This window comes from Parambassis ranga, chromosome 22, assembly GCF_900634625.1.
Source record: "Parambassis ranga chromosome 22, fParRan2.1, whole genome shotgun sequence".
In the NCBI taxonomy this organism is placed as follows: Eukaryota; Metazoa; Chordata; class Actinopteri; family Ambassidae; genus Parambassis; species Parambassis ranga.
In genome coordinates, this window is record NC_041042.1 from 5888455 (window position 1) to 5907742 (window position 19288).

The following is a 19288-nucleotide window of genomic DNA, read 5'->3' on the forward strand; positions in this document are numbered from 1 at the left end:
GCTACATCTACTTTTTAGCGCGTGTTGTGAAGATGCGCAAACAGCACATGCTGTGCGCAATTAAAATATTAACGAGCTCCTATCTGCTGATCACAATGAGGTCTGATGACTCTGTTCAAACTGCTGGGATCGAAGTAGGTCATATAATCAGCTCCTGATCAGTCAACAAGGAAAAATCATCCACTGAGTCATAAAACACAAGAGATCGATCATCTCAGATGTGAGATGATGGATTACTCAAAGGTTTTTTTGGCAAATTTGTTTAATTGATATAGCTTCTTTTTCATCTATAAGCAAATCACATTTACATTTTCTGAAGAATCATTATTGTAGGTGAAGGTTTATATTTCTCCTCTAAATCACAGAGGAATAATCTCAGTGGTCTCATGGGAAGGAAATCTTTCTTCTTTCTTCTCTGAAAAAAAGATTTTCAAGATTTATTCAGGTTATGATCTGGGTTATATATAGATGTAAAAGTGGAGTCCATTTTTAACCTAATAAAACATACACCACCTCAGTTTGACAGTGACCAGTCAGCTGGTGCTCCACTGTAAAAAGATGTTGGGCTGCTTATTAAGAAGTGTGAGCTGCAGATATAAGCTGAACAGGCAAAAAAATAGGAGAAACTGTGGCACAGCAGACCTGTGTGACTTGCTGCTAATGAGGTGGCCGCTGGTCTGGCTCTGGTTATAAATATGAATCATGGCACTGCGCCCTTGTTTCTGTGGGGCCACCATTAAGGGGAGGAAAAGGGAATGATTTATCTGCAGAAAGGCAAAGATCAGGAAAGTTTGGAAGAGAGATCAAAGCACTGTTTCATGGTTTAAAATCAGGCATGGAGACATTGTGTATGTGCATGAAGGGGTTTTTTTTCATTCTCAATTGTGTTGCCTGATTTAATCTAATAGTACATCAATGAGTCATAATATTAAGCAGTGATTCATTCATTGTACGGCTGAGCTAATTGATTCAAAGCAGCTCATCGTGTCTGATTTGTTAATAACTCTCTTTGCATACATGTTCTTGTTCATGTTTGGAGTTCATGTGAACTTCTTTTCCTCGAATTCAACAGCAGCCCGCTGTGCTGGTGGCTGGCAGGGAGTTTTGTGAACAGCCTGTGTGGCAGCTGACACGGCTAATGCCTTGTTGACTTCAGACACACTGATTAACTTACACTGTTTGGCTGCTCAGTAAGCCACACGCATACACACACACACACACACAGGCGGAAAAAAAACCTGTAAATACACACGTACACAGTCACACAGACGTGTACCACACACACACACACACATTTATAATGAGAAGCTGTAGAGAGGGGGTTTGGCTTGTGGCTGGTGCTGAGGTGACAGCCACTGCTATTTCCTGTGGCAGATATCTGGGGATGCAAAGGAAAAATGTCTCATTTGAGCTTAACTCACTAACATAGCTCAGTAAACAAGAAGGGATATAGCACAAAACACCGTGTGGAGATAAGCAGGAAAATAATGTTCCTGTTAATAGATTTCATTTAAAAAGCAGGAATTAGAAACACATTGTGTCTGATAGCTGAAACCAGAAGGTAATTTGCTGCCACCTGTTGGACAGATTGTGAAAGTGACAGCAGTCCTCAAACTCCATCTGTCTCATTTTATACTTTTAAAATACATGAACATGGAAATTATTAAGTTTAACGAACATTATAATACAATCATAACGTTATAGCTTTATTTAAATTAGGCCAACAACGCGCAAACATTAAGTGCATTTGAGGACAAATATTTATAATAATATATTTACATTTTGTGTGTAAAAACTGTGACTTCATTCGTGCTTCAACACACGCACTGAGTGACAACACGAGGTCGAGCTCTCCTGCAAAGTTGTCCAGCGGGTGTAAAGTTACGAGCGGCCAGGACACACCTCTAGAGGGAGTTCCCGGGGAGGTGGAAACAAGGAGCTGATCATTCCCCCTGCAGAAAGTCAGGAGCCCTTTCACTTGAAGCGAGCGGTCATCTGGGCCTGCGGCTGTGCGCCTTTCCAGCAGCAGTAGCCGTGCCACGAGAGGGAAAAAATGCCCGAGATGGGCAACTCTTTACGCGCGGCTGCTCTCCTGGCTTTCGTGGTTCTTTCTATTCTGGTGTCACTACTGATTAGCAGCGTGCAGCAGTTTGGAGCAAGAATATCGCACTTTTCCAATGCAACTATTTCTGTGGATGAGGAGGAGTTGGCGTCGCTCCGCGGGGCTCTGGTTTACCAGCTCAACGAGAGGCGAAAAGAAATTATTCCGCTGCTTTTACCTGGTGATGCTGATGAAAACAGACTTCCAGAAGAAAGCCGACATTCCTCCCAGCATGGTGAAGGACTAGACTCGACTTTGGATTACACTGTGTGGAATGAGATCACACTTGGCTCCAGGAAGGCGCATCTGGATGAAATGGGTTGTGATTCTCTGGTGGACATGCAGGCGATGGAGGTACTCGGGTCTGGATACACCAAACTGGTTGTTAAAGTGAATCTGGCCGGAGGTCAACGTGTGGCGTTGAAACTCGTCAACGAGCAGGGCATCGACATGAGCAAGTGTGTGGAGGATTTTAAAGATCCTCTGGGCTGCCGTGAGCTGGTGTCCTACAAGCTGAAGAAAGAAATAGTCCTGTTACAAAGGCTGCAGCATCCAAACGTCATAAAGGTGAGGAGTCCCCCATGTGCCTAAAACTCTCCAAATGCTAGAGCTTCATTATCAGAATCAGAAATACTTAGAAATACTGGGTTTATTTACACTTGGGTATATATGGGTCATTGGAAGTCCGTGTTGACTTCTAAGTACTGAACTACTTCTGAATATTCTTATTTAGGAGTTTCCATGATCCATGTACCACAGCTCACATTTTCCTTTGTCTCACACACACAACACTGGATGAAAGGTTTCATTGGCTCTGCTGCGGGGCCTTCCCATGTAATTAAATTAAATTCACTGACCCTCCTCTGACCTTTGGGTCCAGTTTGGCAGGAGCAGACAATGTGCTTCTGTCCTCTCTACTATCCTCGGTTGCATCAGAAACCCTCAGCTCTTATTCAGTCAAACCATTAACTTCCAATTTAGACCTAGTTTGAGTTAAACCGGTGGCATTTGTTTCTCAAATGTGGTGGTTGTGTGACACCACAATCGATTCATTTCACGAGTAAAACGGAGAACAATCCCTTTTAGGAATGTAATGAGATTTTACAGTCACAAGTCAGAGCAGCGGAGGTAGCGGGGACATTGTGTCCTCTCAATTCACTTAGAAACCTGTTGCTGTCTCAGATTAAAATGCAAAAACGGTAGCGCAAGGATTTTTCTCTACTTTACTGTGACTAACTGGTTATTTTCCACTCTACAGCTCAAGGGTCACTGTGCAGGAGTCCAAGGAGGAGGAGGAGGTGAGGGAGGAAGAGTCACAGTCATTCTAGAGCAGGGGAATCCTCTCCAGATGATCCAGCTGCTTCAAAGCCCCTGGGAGGACAGATTCAGGGTAAGCTCAGCTGTCGATACGCATGCCCTGTCATTTACCCTACACACTGGCAGGCTCTCTCACACACATATTGTACATGAAGCATGTGCAAGCCGTGGCTGTTGTTGGCTGAGGAGATGAAGGCCGAAAACCAAGAGGAGGTGGACATTTGAAACTCCTGGAGGTCTGACATCTGTCCCTCAGTGTATTTGATCAGGCCGGGACTGGAAGGGTGATGGGTCTGGAGTTAATCCACTGTCGGCTGGGAATGTCATCTCATCCCTAACACACACACACACACACACACTCCCACACACAGCCCCCCATCACAGGTATGCTCACAATGGGAGTCAACAGAGGCTGAATTTACACTCCACTGGTCAAAATATGTGCGTGTCTTTTTTGCATGACTGTGTCTGAAAAGGAAAAAAAATGTCTCCCAGTGTGTTTAGATTAGCAAAGTAACCTGATTTTCTGCAAGTATTATTTTAAACGTGGTTCTCATTTTGCTGCATCAATCCGAATAGCCGTTCATAATAAACCCCCCTGGAGCTGCTCAGCCCCTTTCAGCTACGTTGCATCTGCGCAGGCTACAGTAATCCAGGGGTGTTTGGTTTCACCCAGTCCTGTTTTTACAGTGCTCCGATCCCACTGAGTGACGTTCAGGAGACTCTCGGCATTACCTAACACTGCAGCTATGTTTGTAGTGTGACAGGATCATTTCATGCTCTGTCAGCGCGTGGCTAATGCCTTTATTCTGCCTTTAGTAGCCTACTTATTTTCTCTTTCTGTTTTTATGATAGGATTTAAAGGAGCACTATAAAAAAAAAACACACACACATCAGGAAATGGCTCGCAAATGTGGTTGGTAAAACATCTTAAAAGCAAATGCTTTGAGAGTTAACTGTTTTAGCTGCATAATGAAACTAAAATTACTTTGATCCATATGTCGTCTGTTAAGGGAAAAACCAGGATGCTCTTAGCTTGAATACTAGGATGTTTTGTGGGTATACTAACACTTTATTTTTAAATAATTTTCAAGTGTGCAGATCAATATCCTATCATATCCTATCATATGAAAAATATATATGAAATATGAAAAATATAACTAAGCTTTTGCAATGTGATTTATCTCAATAGAAGCTTTACTTAATTAGTATTGCTTTTTACAGGATTATCAAAATAATCATCAATCAATGGCAGAACAACCAATTCCGTAAAATACCATTGTCCATATTTAAAAAATAAATAAATAAAAACACCCAACATAATATACACCCATAGAAAATGAGTTCTAACTCAGGCTGGTAATTTGTATTTTGACTAATGGGTTCCTTGTTTCAGCCCCAAGGCTCCCTCCTCAGAGAGGAGGGATGGAGGTCAATATGTCACGCCGTGACTGTGTTTCTGTCATCAGTCCAGCTGATCAGGTTTTGACATGTCTTATCTCCAGGTGTGTCTGGACCTGGTGAGGCTCCTCCACTTCCTGTCCCAGTCTCCTCTGGGCTCCGTGGCCCTGCTGGACTTCCAGCCGCGGCAGTTTGTCACCGTCTCAGGCGAGCTGAAGCTGACAGATCTGGATGATGCCAGTGCGGAGGAGACCGCCTGTCAGACAGATGCAGACTGCACTCTCCAGTTTCCACACAGGAATTTCACTCTCCCCTGCTCGGCTCGGGGAGTGTGCGAAGGACTGAATGAGAAAAGGAACATTTACAATGCCTACAGGTAAAAAAAAGTGACAGCTTTACTGCATGATAGACGTGTGATGGATGGGTGGAAGAGCAGCTACATGGATAACTGCTTAAATACAGGCCAAGCTGACACCTGAAATGTAGATAGGGAAGACTTACAGCTGGAAATGTTCATCTTGATGGTGGAAGTGTCATGAATACATTGTTAGTTTCAGTGGAAAGAGGGAGTAAAAAGCCTTCAGAGATTTGACAGCTTTATGGGCTCTGTTTGTTTTAGCACCGCTGTGAGACAAGTCATGTTCTGTGGGAGCTATGTGATGGGGCTTGTCTGTCTTTCTGTCTATCTGAATGAGTTGTCTTTGCCTGGCCTCAGGTATTTCTTCACCTACCTGCTGCCTCACCAGGCCCCGCCCGGCCTCACACGCCTGGTAGACCACATCATGAACTCCACAGGTGAGAGCGAGCATCGTCTTGACATGATGGTGGTGTTAACTATTGAAGATCAGAAAGCAAATCATTCCATTACAAGTAATAACATGCCACTGTTTAAGTGCTTCATTTAATGAGCTCGACAAGATGCGTTTTGATGTGTAATGGATACAAGTTGTTATCTTCTAAGATTACACAAATGGGATTAGGCAGCAATGTGTGAAAAAAAATCATTCATGGTGTCTGACTTTTATATTGACACTCTTTGAATTTTGTGCTTCCAGGAGAGCTGAAAGCTGACATCAATCAGACACTGGAGGCCTTTGAACACATTCTCCACCTGTACAAATCTGGCCTACACCTGGACAACCTGCCTCCATCAATAATGAAAGGTAAGAGCGTGTGGAATGAAGTCTGCTTTTTATGAAGTTCGGTACGTATTTCTTGGAGACAATGCTCGGCCTTTTTGATCTACTTTTTTTAAAGAAAGCAGACAAAATACACCTCTGTTTTCATTTTGTGAAATGAAAAAATGAGTGGGGGTGTTCCTCCCACTCAGGCTGTTTTGACAGGTTTATTAGGCAGCTGGAATGAGAGGACAAGACCAACAAAGTGGGATTAATCCTGCATGTCTCTGCCTCAAGAAGCGCAGTCCATGTGATTTCAGAAAGACTAAATAATATACAATTATTCTAATTAACATCGTTACATTTTTTGAGTCATAGAAACAAACCTTTCACCATTTGCTCCACTTTTCTCTGAGTGTAAGCCCTGAAAGTCCCTCACTTTCCTTCTCTCCAACTCTCCCCTCACCCTCCCGCTGCTCCTCTCAGCCGTATGAAATATTAATAACAGAATGACTGGCTGCGTTCCTGTGGTGAGATTTTCCGTCCCCCAGATGCTGGACTGTTTATATAGCAGCACTTTGTGAATTTAATCACAGATTCAGGGTAAAGGGGCCTGAGTTCTGAGGCTGACACTGGGAGGGAATGTTTTAGCTTAACAAGAAGGTGCAAGGAGTCACTGCTGCTGTGTGTGTGTGTGTGTGATAAGACCTAAAAATGTGTGTGTATATTATTTCACCATATGGTGGTGGGGGGGGGGGGGGTTAGCTGAAACAGAGGTATTTTTGGGTGGAGGACAAGCCTGGAATTGTTTGTTTTTTTTAGTTGGGTTTAGTTACTTAGCTTAGTGTAGCTTAAGTCAGCTGGTTAAACAAAGCGTTTTAAATGACCAAAACCAAAACATAGTGATCAATCAATAGGGAATTGTATATTAAAAACCACATGGACTCTCCTCAAAATTGCACCCAGACACAACTAAGCTTTATAAAAGAAGCCAAATGGCAAAGTAGCTCAAACTGTGTGTGTGTGTGTGTGTGTGTGTGTGTGTGTGTGTGTGTGTGTGTGTGTGTGTGTGTGTGTGTGTGTGTGTGTGTGTGTGTGTGTGTGTGTGTGTGTGTGTGTGTGTGTGTGTGTGTGTGTGTGTGTGTGTGTGTGTGTGTGTGTGTGTGTGTGTGTGTGTGTGTGTGTGTGTGTGTGTGTGTGAGAGAGAGAGAGAATGAGAGTGTGTGAGAGACCCTCATGAGGTCCCAAGTCTTAATTTAAAATTGCTGACAGATGGAGTTTCACCAGTAATGTGGATGTAACTTTTCCAGAGCTGATATTTGATGTGAAGGAGCCAGCCACAACCTGGAGCAGTTTAATCACACATGCTAGTTAACTACAGCTTTTGTACAAAAAGACTAATTTATTTAAGGACTTAAATACTGTTATTACTGAAAATATATGTGATGTTCTGCATAGTGACAAGAGAGTCTGCTATGTCTCTTTCTCCTCAGCAGCTGAGGTCTGCCACCTTTTAGCTCCCCAGCAGGCCTCATTTCTCCTCCCCTGAGGAGGATCCTCTAAACATTCCCCTTCCTTGTTCCCTTTTCTCAGACCTAGAAGGCAGATCCTCGTGTCTTTTTCCCCTTAACAATACTCCCACACACACACACACACACACACACACACACACACACACACCGCCTCCTGCCATTTAGGAAGGTTAACAGTTTGTAACAGCGTGCCTCCTCCGTACGGGCGCACAGATGAGCCTTTTGTCCATTTCTGGAGTGTGTGCGCATGTGTGCGTGCTTGTGCACCCAGGCGTATGTGTGTATGCTTTTCTGTCATGGCTCCTGCTAATGTGTAGCAGATGATTTAAGACCAGATCCACAAAACGTCTGACTGAAAGAATTATAATGATGAATGCAACACAAATGTTGGGAAGCAGGAAGGTGAAGGGATTTGCGAAAGAAAAGATCAAATGTCATTTTTTTTTTCACATAGTATTAGATTTAAGTTGACCAAATTGACCCTGATTTAGTGTTTTTTAACAAAAACATACCAGAAATGGGACAAAATAATTATTTTAAATCTGCTCTGGTTTTGTGTTGCTGATCAGATTTAAAAATAGATATCACCTTGTAAAGATGTTATTTTGAATTATTTCCTGGTATTTTATTAAGAAAAGTGTTTGTGTTGTCTTTTGTCTACAGTGTGAGAGAAGAAAACTTTCAATGCATAATTCAATACATAGTAATTTTTTTATGTACTCAGAACTTAATGTTGAAGATGTTTACACCAAACACACCCTACTGTTTCGTGTGTGTCCTTTAACTGTAAATCTGTGAGTACCGACCTCATTAAGAATCCCTTTGATTCACCGGGCCAGTTGTCTTTGTAGCTGGTTTATCTGTATTCTCTTCTTTCAGTGCTGCACTGCTTTAGTTTTCCCTAAAGAGATCATTAAACTTTCATCTTATCCTCAGAGAGCGCTTCACGATCTTTCAGTAGCCTTGTGTATTGAAGTGGCATCTCCTTCTCTGTGCTTAGATTACACTCTGATGCGAGGTATGGGGACCTCTGGGAACGTGGAGTACCGCTGTTGGCCATCCTACAGCCAGCAGGGCTGCGTGCTGTCGGTCCACAGTGCCAGAGAGGCAGCACACATCTGTAACTCCCACACACAGTGCAACAGCTTCACTCTGACCGGACAGAAGACATGGACAGGTCAGTAAAGTTGTTCTGCACTCCACTCTGTTGTGTCTTTATATTTTCTCATCTGACCAGGTCTTAAACTTTGTGTAGTGTTTTTTTTTTTTCGTGGGACCTCTGTTAGGTGTTTACTTTAAAAAAAAAAATAAATGATGGCGTAACCCAAGGGAGCTAGGGGGTGGGAGTTGTCGATGAAAACAAGTAAACATGGTGCATGCACGCACTCACGCACACACACAGACACACGTCTGTTCCCAGTATTCCTGTGCACTTCTGTACTGTCTGAAACTGCAAAATGCTCAGTGTGCGTCTGTGTGCGTCTGTGTGTGTGTCTTAGACGATCAACAACCTAAAATTTTCGGCTCAGAGCTGCCTGGGATGATTTGTAGAAATGTGAAGCTTTAGAGACTGACGTGAGATGAGACATAGTATACATGCACAAAAGACACAAAATGACTGTGACACACACACACAGTAAAACCTCTCACTGGGGTGTTTTTTTGCACACTTTCTTCAGTTATTAAACATCAGTAGTGATTATTGTATTTTTAACAAAAGTGTCATTTGTTTTACATTTTTTTTACATTTGTTTTTACTTTCATTGAAAGATGTGAGTTAGTTAGCTAAGAGAACCCACTTTTGTTGTGTGTGATGCTTGTAATTGAGTTGAAATCAAACGTTTTTGGGGCTGTATTGTTTAAAAAAACAGTGAATAAGGACAGAATAGAATTTCTGCAGCTATTATTCCTCACAAAATCACACCTGCCACATGACAGAGGCAGCCAAGTAAACATGTTCTTCTGCTTCTCCATTTAATCTTTTGATGAAGTTGAAATGTACACAGTTGTTAAGGATATCATGTCTGGACATGTTTCTTTGCTGATGCTGCTGATGCTGCTGATGCTGCTGATGTTTACCCTCCTATCTTCTTTGTGCTCTGCAGGTCGCCTTCTCACCTCTTTCAGGAGTAGTTTCAGTCACCTGGTGCCTGATGGGACATCAGAAGTGTATGTGAAGAAAACCAAAGTTCTTGATAATTCCACAGTGTGACTGTGAGAACAAACAGTGGGGCTGGAGATGCTGTGGAGTGGAGACAGGGTGCAGCTGGATGTGTGGAAGTAAAGCAAAAAAGTTGCTCTAGAGAACATAAGTGCGTCCTCCTGGTGAACATGTTGAACGCATCTCGGCTCTGTGGAGGAGCAGCGTAGAGACCAAGGAGGTAGGAGGAGGCGTTTGAAGTGAGCAAGTGAATGTGATGTATTTATAGGGCTTCTGCTCAGTGACTGTTTGATGTGCCTGCCAGCTCACTGCCTCTGCCAGCTACTATTTAAAGGGATTTCCCTTCAGGTACAATTAAGGAGGGAGAGCCTTGTACCCTCGATCTGTTTTTTTTTTTTTTTTTTTTTTTTTTTTAACTGTCTTGCCTTTATTTGCCATGTGTGTTGGCTTTCGTTGTGAGGCTGGGTCCCTGTAGTCAGAAGATTTTTAAACCAAAGAGGTAATAAGAACAGCCACTGCAGCTCAGCGTTTGAAGCCCGAGGACGAGAAAAGAAAACAAGCGCTTATACAAATACACTTTGATGTTAATACGCTGAGGTTGCGGCTGCTTTTTCATGGTTCCCTGGCTTAGCAGCGCTGTGGTACGAGATGGCAACAACCATGTAAGCATTTACACATCAACAATGAGCAAAGATGATGAAAACCATTCCAGAGCAGTCTGATTTTACATGCTTTTGTAAACTTAGTTATAGTGTTCAGTTAGTAAATATTTATATGATCAAATGAAATGTAATTGTTCTTACATGTTTGTGCATTATAGCTTACGTGCACCTTGTGGGTGAAACTTTTATTTTCAATGAAAAATTATTCACTTCAGTGTTTTTTTTATACTTCACTTGTTGTAACTGTACAGTTTTACAATTTGTACTTATATAAATGTATCATTTCCACTTATGTGCTTCTTTACATTTTTATTATATGAAGGCTGTTTATTTCTCATTAGCACCTTTGTGTGTGTTTCTGTCGGGGGGGTGGGGGAAACTTGCTGACCTGGTTTTCTCTGTGTGTTTTAGTCCTTTATCTGTTGCATGCCCCCACATCTGCAATCCGTAGCCCATCTGAATGGCTAAGACTGTGAAGCCTACAGAGCTCCGCAGAGTTTGCACAATACCAATGGAATGCATTCAAATGCCCCGTCATGCTGAGCTCATTATGGGCCTTAATTAATACATGTAAATTAGCCTGCTTACTGAGCCTTTCTCATGGTGAGAGAGGAGGTATTACTGTAAGACAAAGGCTGACATCAGGACAATCGGAGCTCACTTTGCGGTTTGCACACGAATGGGCTGCCATCTGTGCCTGCCAGGAGGAACCTGGTGAGGTTGAGATAAGGGCAGGTCTGTGTGGTGGCAGGCTGAAGAAGTCAGGAATTGTGTCATCAAGATTCAGCAGCCTCAGAATTTATGGTGGGAGGGAAACAAAGCAGGCCAAATATCTCTGATCTGGTGACACAAGCCAGAGGACTCTGCAGTGAGATGTTTTTCCTCTTGCTGCTAAACAATAAAAGATGTCAATTTAAAATTCTTAAGACAAGGTTCAGGCTGTAGAAACACACAAAAAACAAGAGTTTGAATGAGATTCGATCGCAAATTCCAGATCTCTCTGTGCTGACTCATTTACCATTCATCCATACCACTACCACTGACTTGAAAAGGCATGTCCCTGAGAGAGACAGCAGGGAGGCCTCAAGGTCCTCCTTGCCTTATGTTGGCCCCTTGTTGTCTGGACAAAGCTGGCTGATTAGAGTCTTGATTGTACAGATAAGGAGTCTGAGTCAGATTAGATAAGAAAAAAACTGACATAGCCGGACTGACTCGGAGGACTGGTTGCACAGAGGAGGAAAAATCCTCACAAGAGCAGGCTTTGGGTTTTTATAAACCATTGGTAGCCACAGGAAGTCATGATTTTATCTCTAGAGCAAGATGTTAACTTAACTCTAAGATGGGGAAAAGCTGCTCAGTTAAGTTTATTTTGGTTATTTTCACAGTTTTTGGTGCGTGAGGTAATTCCCAGCAGGTTTGGAGGAGAAAAAAATGACAATATGTTAGTTTATAATATAATATAATGCTGCAGGCTGTAGCATATTTATTGTTTTAGTGTAAGTAGTTGTAATTATTGAATTTTTTTGTTTCAGTGTAGATGCATTGTAGGACCTTGTAGTCATATCTCAGGAATTTGGGCAAGAAAAACAACTCTATACTCCTCACATGAGTTTATTTCTAAATATGGGCTTCACATTGACAGTGCAGGGAACAGTCCCCCCACTTTCTTGCAGTGATAAGCTGTAATTTATTAAGGCTTACAGCTGTGGTTCATCCTTTTCCACATCGGCTCGCCTGGCGTCGGACCGGTTTGTCTTGGCAGACTTTTTAAAATAAGTTAATGGGTGTTTTGGCTTCACACAAAGCTTGCACATGTTGTTTTTATGCACAAATGTTTCCAAATGCATCATAAATGCAGAATGTTGAGAGGTTCATCAGGTTTTCAGGCATGGCACCACAGTGAGTTTTTCTTCAGGTGTGATGGTGAATCAGCGCCATGTTCTGTGGTTCTTTCCACAAAGAGGTCCTTACATGGTTTTTGTGTTCTCAGTAAAGTCTGGAAGTGTTCCCTTTCTTTCCTGTTTTCTTTAGTTGAAACAATGTGTGGAGGCTTGGTGGAGCAGCTCTAAGCTTTATTTTGTTTATTTGTTTTTCTTATTTTTGTTCGGGCTGTTTTTTTAATATAATTTTGCTGAGGTAAAACATTTAAAACATGCTGTGTGGCACACTGTTCTTCTGTTTTTTAAGCATGTAATTGACAAGCTGGTCTTTCTGAAAGGCTCAGGGAATGAGCGGGGGAAGGGGGAGGATGATTGTTTTTTTTACTCAGCCCCATACCCCTGCATTTCTGTTTTTTTAAGTTTCCAGTTTCACCAGACTCGTTTCCATCAGGTTTTATTCATGACCTCCATCTGGAAATAATATAAGTTCATGAAAACAAGCCATCAGCAATTTTAGGGAAGAGTTGTGTGTGTGTGTGTGCATGTTTGGTGTTGGTGACATTAGGGCTTCTTCTGTTGGGTTCAGGATCTACCAATGTAAGTGAGAAAGATGTGTATGACTAAGCTAAGAACCAAAGCCTCCATCATCCACTTTTACAGTCCTGGTGTGATGCATTTTGTGGTCTGACTAAAGTCTTTGATTCAAATGCAAAGTTAGTCATCAAATGTTAAAAACCACAGCTGCCTGAAGAAATTACGTGTCAGGCAGGTCTTTGGCAAAAGGTCTGACCTTGGCTCAGACTAAAAATATGCATTAACTCAGTGAAAGCCTGCATAGTTCTGCAGGAAAGAAGATCTGGCTTGTGTTTGAGTTGCTCACAGGAGCATATGCAGCCTGTGACGGGCGAGATAGAGCAGATATTCACTCGACTCCAGGCTAACAGAAACACCTCTGTGTCTGTCTGCCGTCTTGGCTGCGGTACATAGGAGACCGGCCGGTCACACCTGAGAGCCTGTGAAGAGTAGCCAGACATTTAGTCGGCCTGTCCCAAACACAGAGACGTCTTAGTTTGCAGGCTATCTGACTGCCCAACTAACTATTTGACTGTCTGCCCGGAGCAGATACAATCTCTTTTAGAGCCATAATAGCTTTAGCAGGCCCAGAAGGAGAGAGCAAGTAGGTGTGTGTGAGGAGAGGTTTTCATTTCTGCCTGTCTGCATTGGTGCTGGTGGGTGGGGGGAGTGGCTGGATCATGTTTTAAAAGCCCTCAAGTTAACCCCAGTCAAAAGGTTTATGCCTGCCACTAAAGCCACAGAGGCATCTTGAAAGGTCTAATGGCTCAGTGTTGTATCCAGTGACATCTCCATGGACCCACTGCACAGTTTCCAGGTGAATAGGAACACTGATCACTGCAGGGCTAAACAGTTTCGTTCACAGAGGGCTTTGAAATTCCAGCGTTCAAAGTAAACTCTGACATGACTGTTTAACGTTGCATTTGTGCTGTCTGTATTCTGAGTACAGCGCTGCGGTTGTATTGCAAAACCCTTTTTGGTTATGAGATCCCCACATGTTTCTCTGTCCTGCATTCCCTCCCACTACATCACAGCAGCAGTCTGGGTCATTTTTCTTTTGAAGCTCCCCCGTTCTCTCCTCCTTCCTCTCTTCCTTACCACTCCATCCATCATACAGTCTGTGGAACCTCCTTTCACCCCACCCGTGCTCCTCTCTTGCTGCTGCTGCTGCCCTCCCTCTCTGTTTGAAACTCTCCTTCAGGCCAAAACCTCTGTAAGCTCTACTATTAATTTAGGCCAGCGCTGCTGTTGTTATATTGTTCCACTTCATACATAACTCCAACCCTCCACCAATGTCCTCCTCCCTCTCCTGCCAGTCTTCCACAGCTCCCTTCTTCTTCCAAGTCACAGCCCACAACTGCTGTGAAGCATCTGGAGTTTCCCCCAACTTTCAGCCGGCTGAGACCTGAGGGCAGGACTGCTGAGGATCAGGAACAGGGGTTTGTGTGTGTGTGTGTGTGTGTGTGTGTGTGACTACCACTGCTGTTCAAATCAAAGTGTCTGCCTTTTGTTGTGTGCTCTGGAATCCCCTTGGTCACACCTCGGCTGTTTTTTCCGGGGGGAGGAAGACTTCCTTCTCTACAGTTAATCTTCTACCACAAATACACTGTAGACCCCCTCTGAGTTACTGAATTAAATTGAATTGATCAGGGCATTGAAGAATTTTAGTTTGATCATTTTTCAACTTCTTCAAAGTCACAAACAAGTATTTTTTTGTACACGTAAAATTTTCCCTACTTGTCACACACACTTTGCACAGCCTTTAATCCTTCTAATTGATACATTTCCATCTTCTAACTTCCATCTTTGTTTTGGTCTTAATACATGTGGAAAGATGAGGCTTGAGGAACAATGGCTTCATCAAAACAATTCATTTATTTTTAATTGAATAAATTAATTGATTAAATTAAATTAACTGTCTAGGCCCTGTCTTTGGCACATTGAAATGCAGCTTCTGTATACAGGTTATTAAACCTGTGGAAAGCTGTGAGCTGCAGCTCTTTGCCACAAGTCCCCAATTAGGGTTCTGCCCACAAGACCATAAAACAGTTAGTGGAATCATTCGGAGGCTGTTAGATTTAACACTATTAAGAGTTCATTAGTACCTGCATACACAACGGCTGCTGCTATTGGAGGATCATTAACATAGAGCCATTAAAGCAGGCCAGGGGCCTTTCACTCATATTAATTCATCCCTACTGGCCATCTGCCATAATGGACCTAATACCCAGAAATGTGCTTTATTGTGAAATTTAAACACACATTATTTTTCTTGTGTGTACTGTAAGCACAGGATATTTGTCATTTAAACTTGTACTGCATGCTTTAAGCTTTTAGCTGCCCCTATAAACACTTCATTTGTGAAAAAAGTGTGTCACAAATGAATTTAATCATCCCACATCAAAAGACAATTCATTACATTTCATTTGCACTTTATCGCTACTTTTAGATAAGCTAATCATTTGTTTTTCTTTTTTTTTTTTTAAAAGGGTTTTAATTACATTACATTTTAAGACTTTTAAGCCTCAGAAATCATAAATAACAAACAAAACAAACACAACATGAAACAACTTCAAATTAATTTAGGTGAACAATTATCCAACAATTATATATTTGCCTAATAAACTGTTGTTAATCAATATGCGTACATCAGTCTACCACATCTTTTAGCAATTACAATAAACTATCCTAAAGACAGGGAACATTTCAAAGCAGGGGCTGGTCTTAGTCTAACTGCAGCGCTGTGTGAATGTGGACTGAAAAAAGAGAGTGAAGAAGACAGATGTAGACAGAGTGACCAACACAGAGGAAGGGAGAGAAAGAACAACAGAAAGTGAGAGCGGTTTAACTGGAGGTCATCTGATACTGAGAAAAAAAAGTTCATGTGATAAGTTTAAAGCCAGTTTTACAGATCAAATGTTCAATAAATGACATGGTTCTAAAACTGTTAGCACCAAGGAGTGTAAAACATGACTTTACTGTAACTTAAATGTGTTCTTTTTTTCTATTATTGCAAAACTATATTTTGCAGCCCAACATGGCCTCACTCTGGACATTTTAGACAAAGGACCAAAGAATGTTGTGCATTAAAAATCGCAGTGCTTGGCTTTCTCTCTGGCTACATGGAACCTGCTGGAAACTGCTTTTAATATGCAAATCCTTTCTTTCATAGCGCTGATACATTAGAAGGTCATATCTCACAATAGTCAGTTATCTGAAGGACCTACATGCTTTGTGCTGTGCCTCGGGCTCACTGTGATGAAGAGAAAACATGTAACAAGAACTAAGCCGTTCTCTTTGTGTCTGATTGTTTCATCTCATTTCAAGAGTTTTACGGTTACAATTTGTGTTGTGTGATACAAGCTGAAAACTTTCATTAAACTGCTTTACAACCATATTAAACATAATCTAGGTGCCATTCAGGACCTTGTGGAGCACATTACTTCACCCAAACTTATCACATGTGATCACTGTGAGTAGAAGCAGTCACAGTGGTGAATGGTCCACTTTCTGTTTGCCAGAGCTTGTGGGGTCAAGAGGTCTTTATGGGGTGAAGGCTTAGGCTGTATTTGCAAAAGGTCCTCCAAGCTCTTCTGCAAACAAGAGTTGGAGATCAAACGTCAAAGCTGGTCCCGGTGTGAAGGCTGGGGTGGAGGGTAGGTGGGTGAACGGGGGTCACTGACAGGTCTGCAGGACAGATAACAGAGCAGGAAGCCCTCCGTCGTCTCACCAACCTGTGTTCTCTCCAATGCTCAAGATAACCCCACTGTTTCTGAACCCTAACCCCTCTGACACTGGTTCTGCTGGACAAGTCTACCGTCTGACCCCACTTAGTCACATGCTGAACCTTTCCCTCGTGATAATCCCCTCAGTCAAGTGACAAAGGGTCAGCTGAGAAAGCTGAGAAGTAATTCAGGAAGGAGCGTGTGGAAAGATCGGTGGTGAGCTTAATCAAAGCTGTTCCGTGTTAAGCATGTTCTGGGGAACTTTTGTGCGCTTGAGTGGGCCAGTAATCTGTACGGCATTGTGGAGTGCCAAGCAAGCACTTTGCTTTGTCTCCTCCACTATGAAAGGATTTAAACTGAGAGCCTTCTTTTGTTGTTCTTTAACTTGTCTCTTAAATTAAGGAAAGAACATTATTGCTGTGTTATGCTTTCTGCCTGTATTTTTGTTAAAACTAGCAGCAATTTTTAAACATGGCTTCTGACTTTTATAATAATATATATAACATTATATATATATACATACATATATATATATATATATATATATATATATATATATATATATATATATATATATATATATATATATATACATATACATCTTGTATTTATAAGATTCAATACCTAATAATGAGATCATGTTTTGTGGTATTTTCTATCTTAAAGTCACTTGACTTAAATTTTCTCTGTGTCCAGGGCACACCAGGAAATGGAAACAGAGATAATTCCCGTGGTGAAACACCGCCCCCTGTAGAAAACAAAAGTTATTACCACAAAAAAGTTCTGAACCATTGCCAGGTTTAGGCCAACCTGTCTCTCAAGGGATAAAACATTTACTGAAACTGTGTTTTTGGTTTCAGGCTGGAGGGATAAGGAGAAAAGTATCCTGGAAAACAACTAGGGTTCAGACAATTTCACAGTGAGCTTCAAAGGACCAAGCCTGCTTTTCTTGTTTTGTCCTCGGCTATGTGGGGAAAAAAAAGATGTGTGTTGAAATGAAATCATATCTGAAAAGACCTGCCATGTCCAAGAGAAACACTATCCTGTGGGAGGACTGTTAGTTACAAATTTAGTATCCAATAGCACAGTGTGTGATGCTTGACTGGCATATCTACTGGCCACTGGTCAGACTGTTAAAAGAGGGAAAGAGTGGAGGAGGACGAGGAGATACAAAGTAAACTAAGAGAGCGAAAACAAGAAAGACAGAGGCACACAGTTTAGAGTCTGATGGTGAAAACTGAGTCTGGAGAACATATTCAGAAGACGCAAAAAAAAGCTGACAAGGAAAGACTGTGTCCTGATCCTGTTCTGTCTGTGGCCATGTCTGACTGCGAGGGACTACCAGTGGGTAAGAAGGAACAGTCTGCTACAGATGTGAGCCTGTGTGATCAAGAGAGATATATGAGGTGCATATCTGGGCCTGCATGTCTAGCTGTACATTGTTTAAATGTTTAGCCCTACACTGTGTATGTGTGTGTGGAAGGGGGTTCTTTCTGGGCCCATCCTGTTAGCCGTCCACAGGGACAGCTCACACAGCAAGTATTCAGCTGCAGCTGCGAGTAGTCTGTTTAGTTTGAGGCCTTATATGGAAACTTGGAGAGAATTCCCTCTGGTTTCATCAAAATAATGAGTGACTGCATATGTTTGAACCAGAGATATATAGAGAGAGGGAGGAGAGAGAGAGAGAGAGAGAGAGAAGGAAGGCCTGGCCGGCTGCATGTGATTGGTGTGTTTCTGGGCTATGTGGACAAATGTGTACAGACGTGTTTGTGTGTATGTACAGGTGTTTGTGTGTCCATTAGTGAGTGTATGTGTGACATAGCAAAGCATTAAGTCAAGGGTCACTTCCCACAAGTGCAGCCAAGCTGAGAGAAGAGATGAAGCCTGACTATACTACAGCTGATAGACCAACAGAAACAATCAGTTATAAAAATAGAAGCCTTCACTCACTCACTCGCCTGTCTCAGTGTAATCCATGTGTGATTCCTTCTCCAGTATAATTAAACATCAATCAGCAGCATGAGAACTCTTTGAAGTTATCTGTTCATAAAGACTGCTCCGTCTGACTGTGCCTCCTTATCAGGTAATTTCACTCCATAATGCATTTGCCAGGAAATAACATCTAACCTCATGAGTCCAATCACTGCCAGTCTTTCACTGAAACTTCTTCGACTTACTGCTGCTCTGTTGTATGAATGTACATTGTGTTTAAATATTCATTATCGAAAGCACATGCTACCAGAGGAAGTACTGATATAGCAATGTGAAAATATTCAGTAAAAATATAAGTAAAACTTTATAAGCAATACAAATTAGTTAAAGTATCACTAAAGTAAAATCATTAAATAATTAATAGTGTTTTTTTATTTTCCTTATATACAGTTTTACATACAAGGACAGCAAGTTCATAAACAAATGTTTACAGTTTTTCAAAGTTTTGCTATCATGAGATAACACCACAGAAGATGTTTAAAATAAAAATTAGTTCAAATGATCTTGAAATATAAAAAAAAATCGGCTGTAGTTCAGCTGATGTCCTGCAGATGGCAGTGTTAGCATATCGTATAAATGATGATGATGAGTGCAGCGAGAGAAAAGCTCATAAAAAAACTAGAAGTCCAATAAAGATAATGGCATTGGGGATACAAAAGAAGATGAGCTGCAGATATGTAGAAAATGAAGGAAAATGAATAGAAGCAGGGTGGATGGGATGAGGGAGTGAGGAACCTCTAAGGAGATCAATTTGGTGAGAAATGAAAAGCAGCTCTGTCTGCTGTGTGTCATGTAACTGAGACTTATAGGGGCATCAATGGAAGCT

At 41.8% G+C, this 19288-nt stretch overlaps 2 protein-coding genes across 8 annotated transcripts in view; both read left to right on the forward strand.

Annotated features, from left to right (window-relative positions):
- The first annotated feature begins 1866 nt into the window (after positions 1–1866).
- pkdccb (protein kinase domain containing, cytoplasmic b) lies at positions 1867–10580 on the forward strand. The gene is made up of 7 exons (XM_028395394.1): positions 1867–2668; positions 3360–3491; positions 4924–5195; positions 5535–5614; positions 5875–5982; positions 8470–8646; positions 9575–10580. Exons 1-7 carry the CDS (start codon positions 2054–2056, stop codon positions 9679–9681), a joined length of 1491 nt encoding a protein of 496 aa, XP_028251195.1. The 5' UTR covers positions 1867–2053; the 3' UTR covers positions 9682–10580.
- Positions 10581–17587: 7007 nt separating this feature from the next.
- eml1 (EMAP like 1) overlaps positions 17588–19288 on the forward strand; it is a 36170-nt gene continuing 34469 nt past the window's right edge. For all 7 annotated transcript variants that reach the window (XM_028394996.1, XM_028394987.1, XM_028394989.1 and 4 more), the window contains exon 1: positions 17588–17818. Coding sequence is in view for 6 of the 7 variants with exons in the window: in XM_028394987.1 (XP_028250788.1) it covers positions 17698–17818 (121 nt within the window). In the remaining variant the exon portion in view is untranslated. The remainder of the gene's footprint in view (positions 17819–19288) is intronic.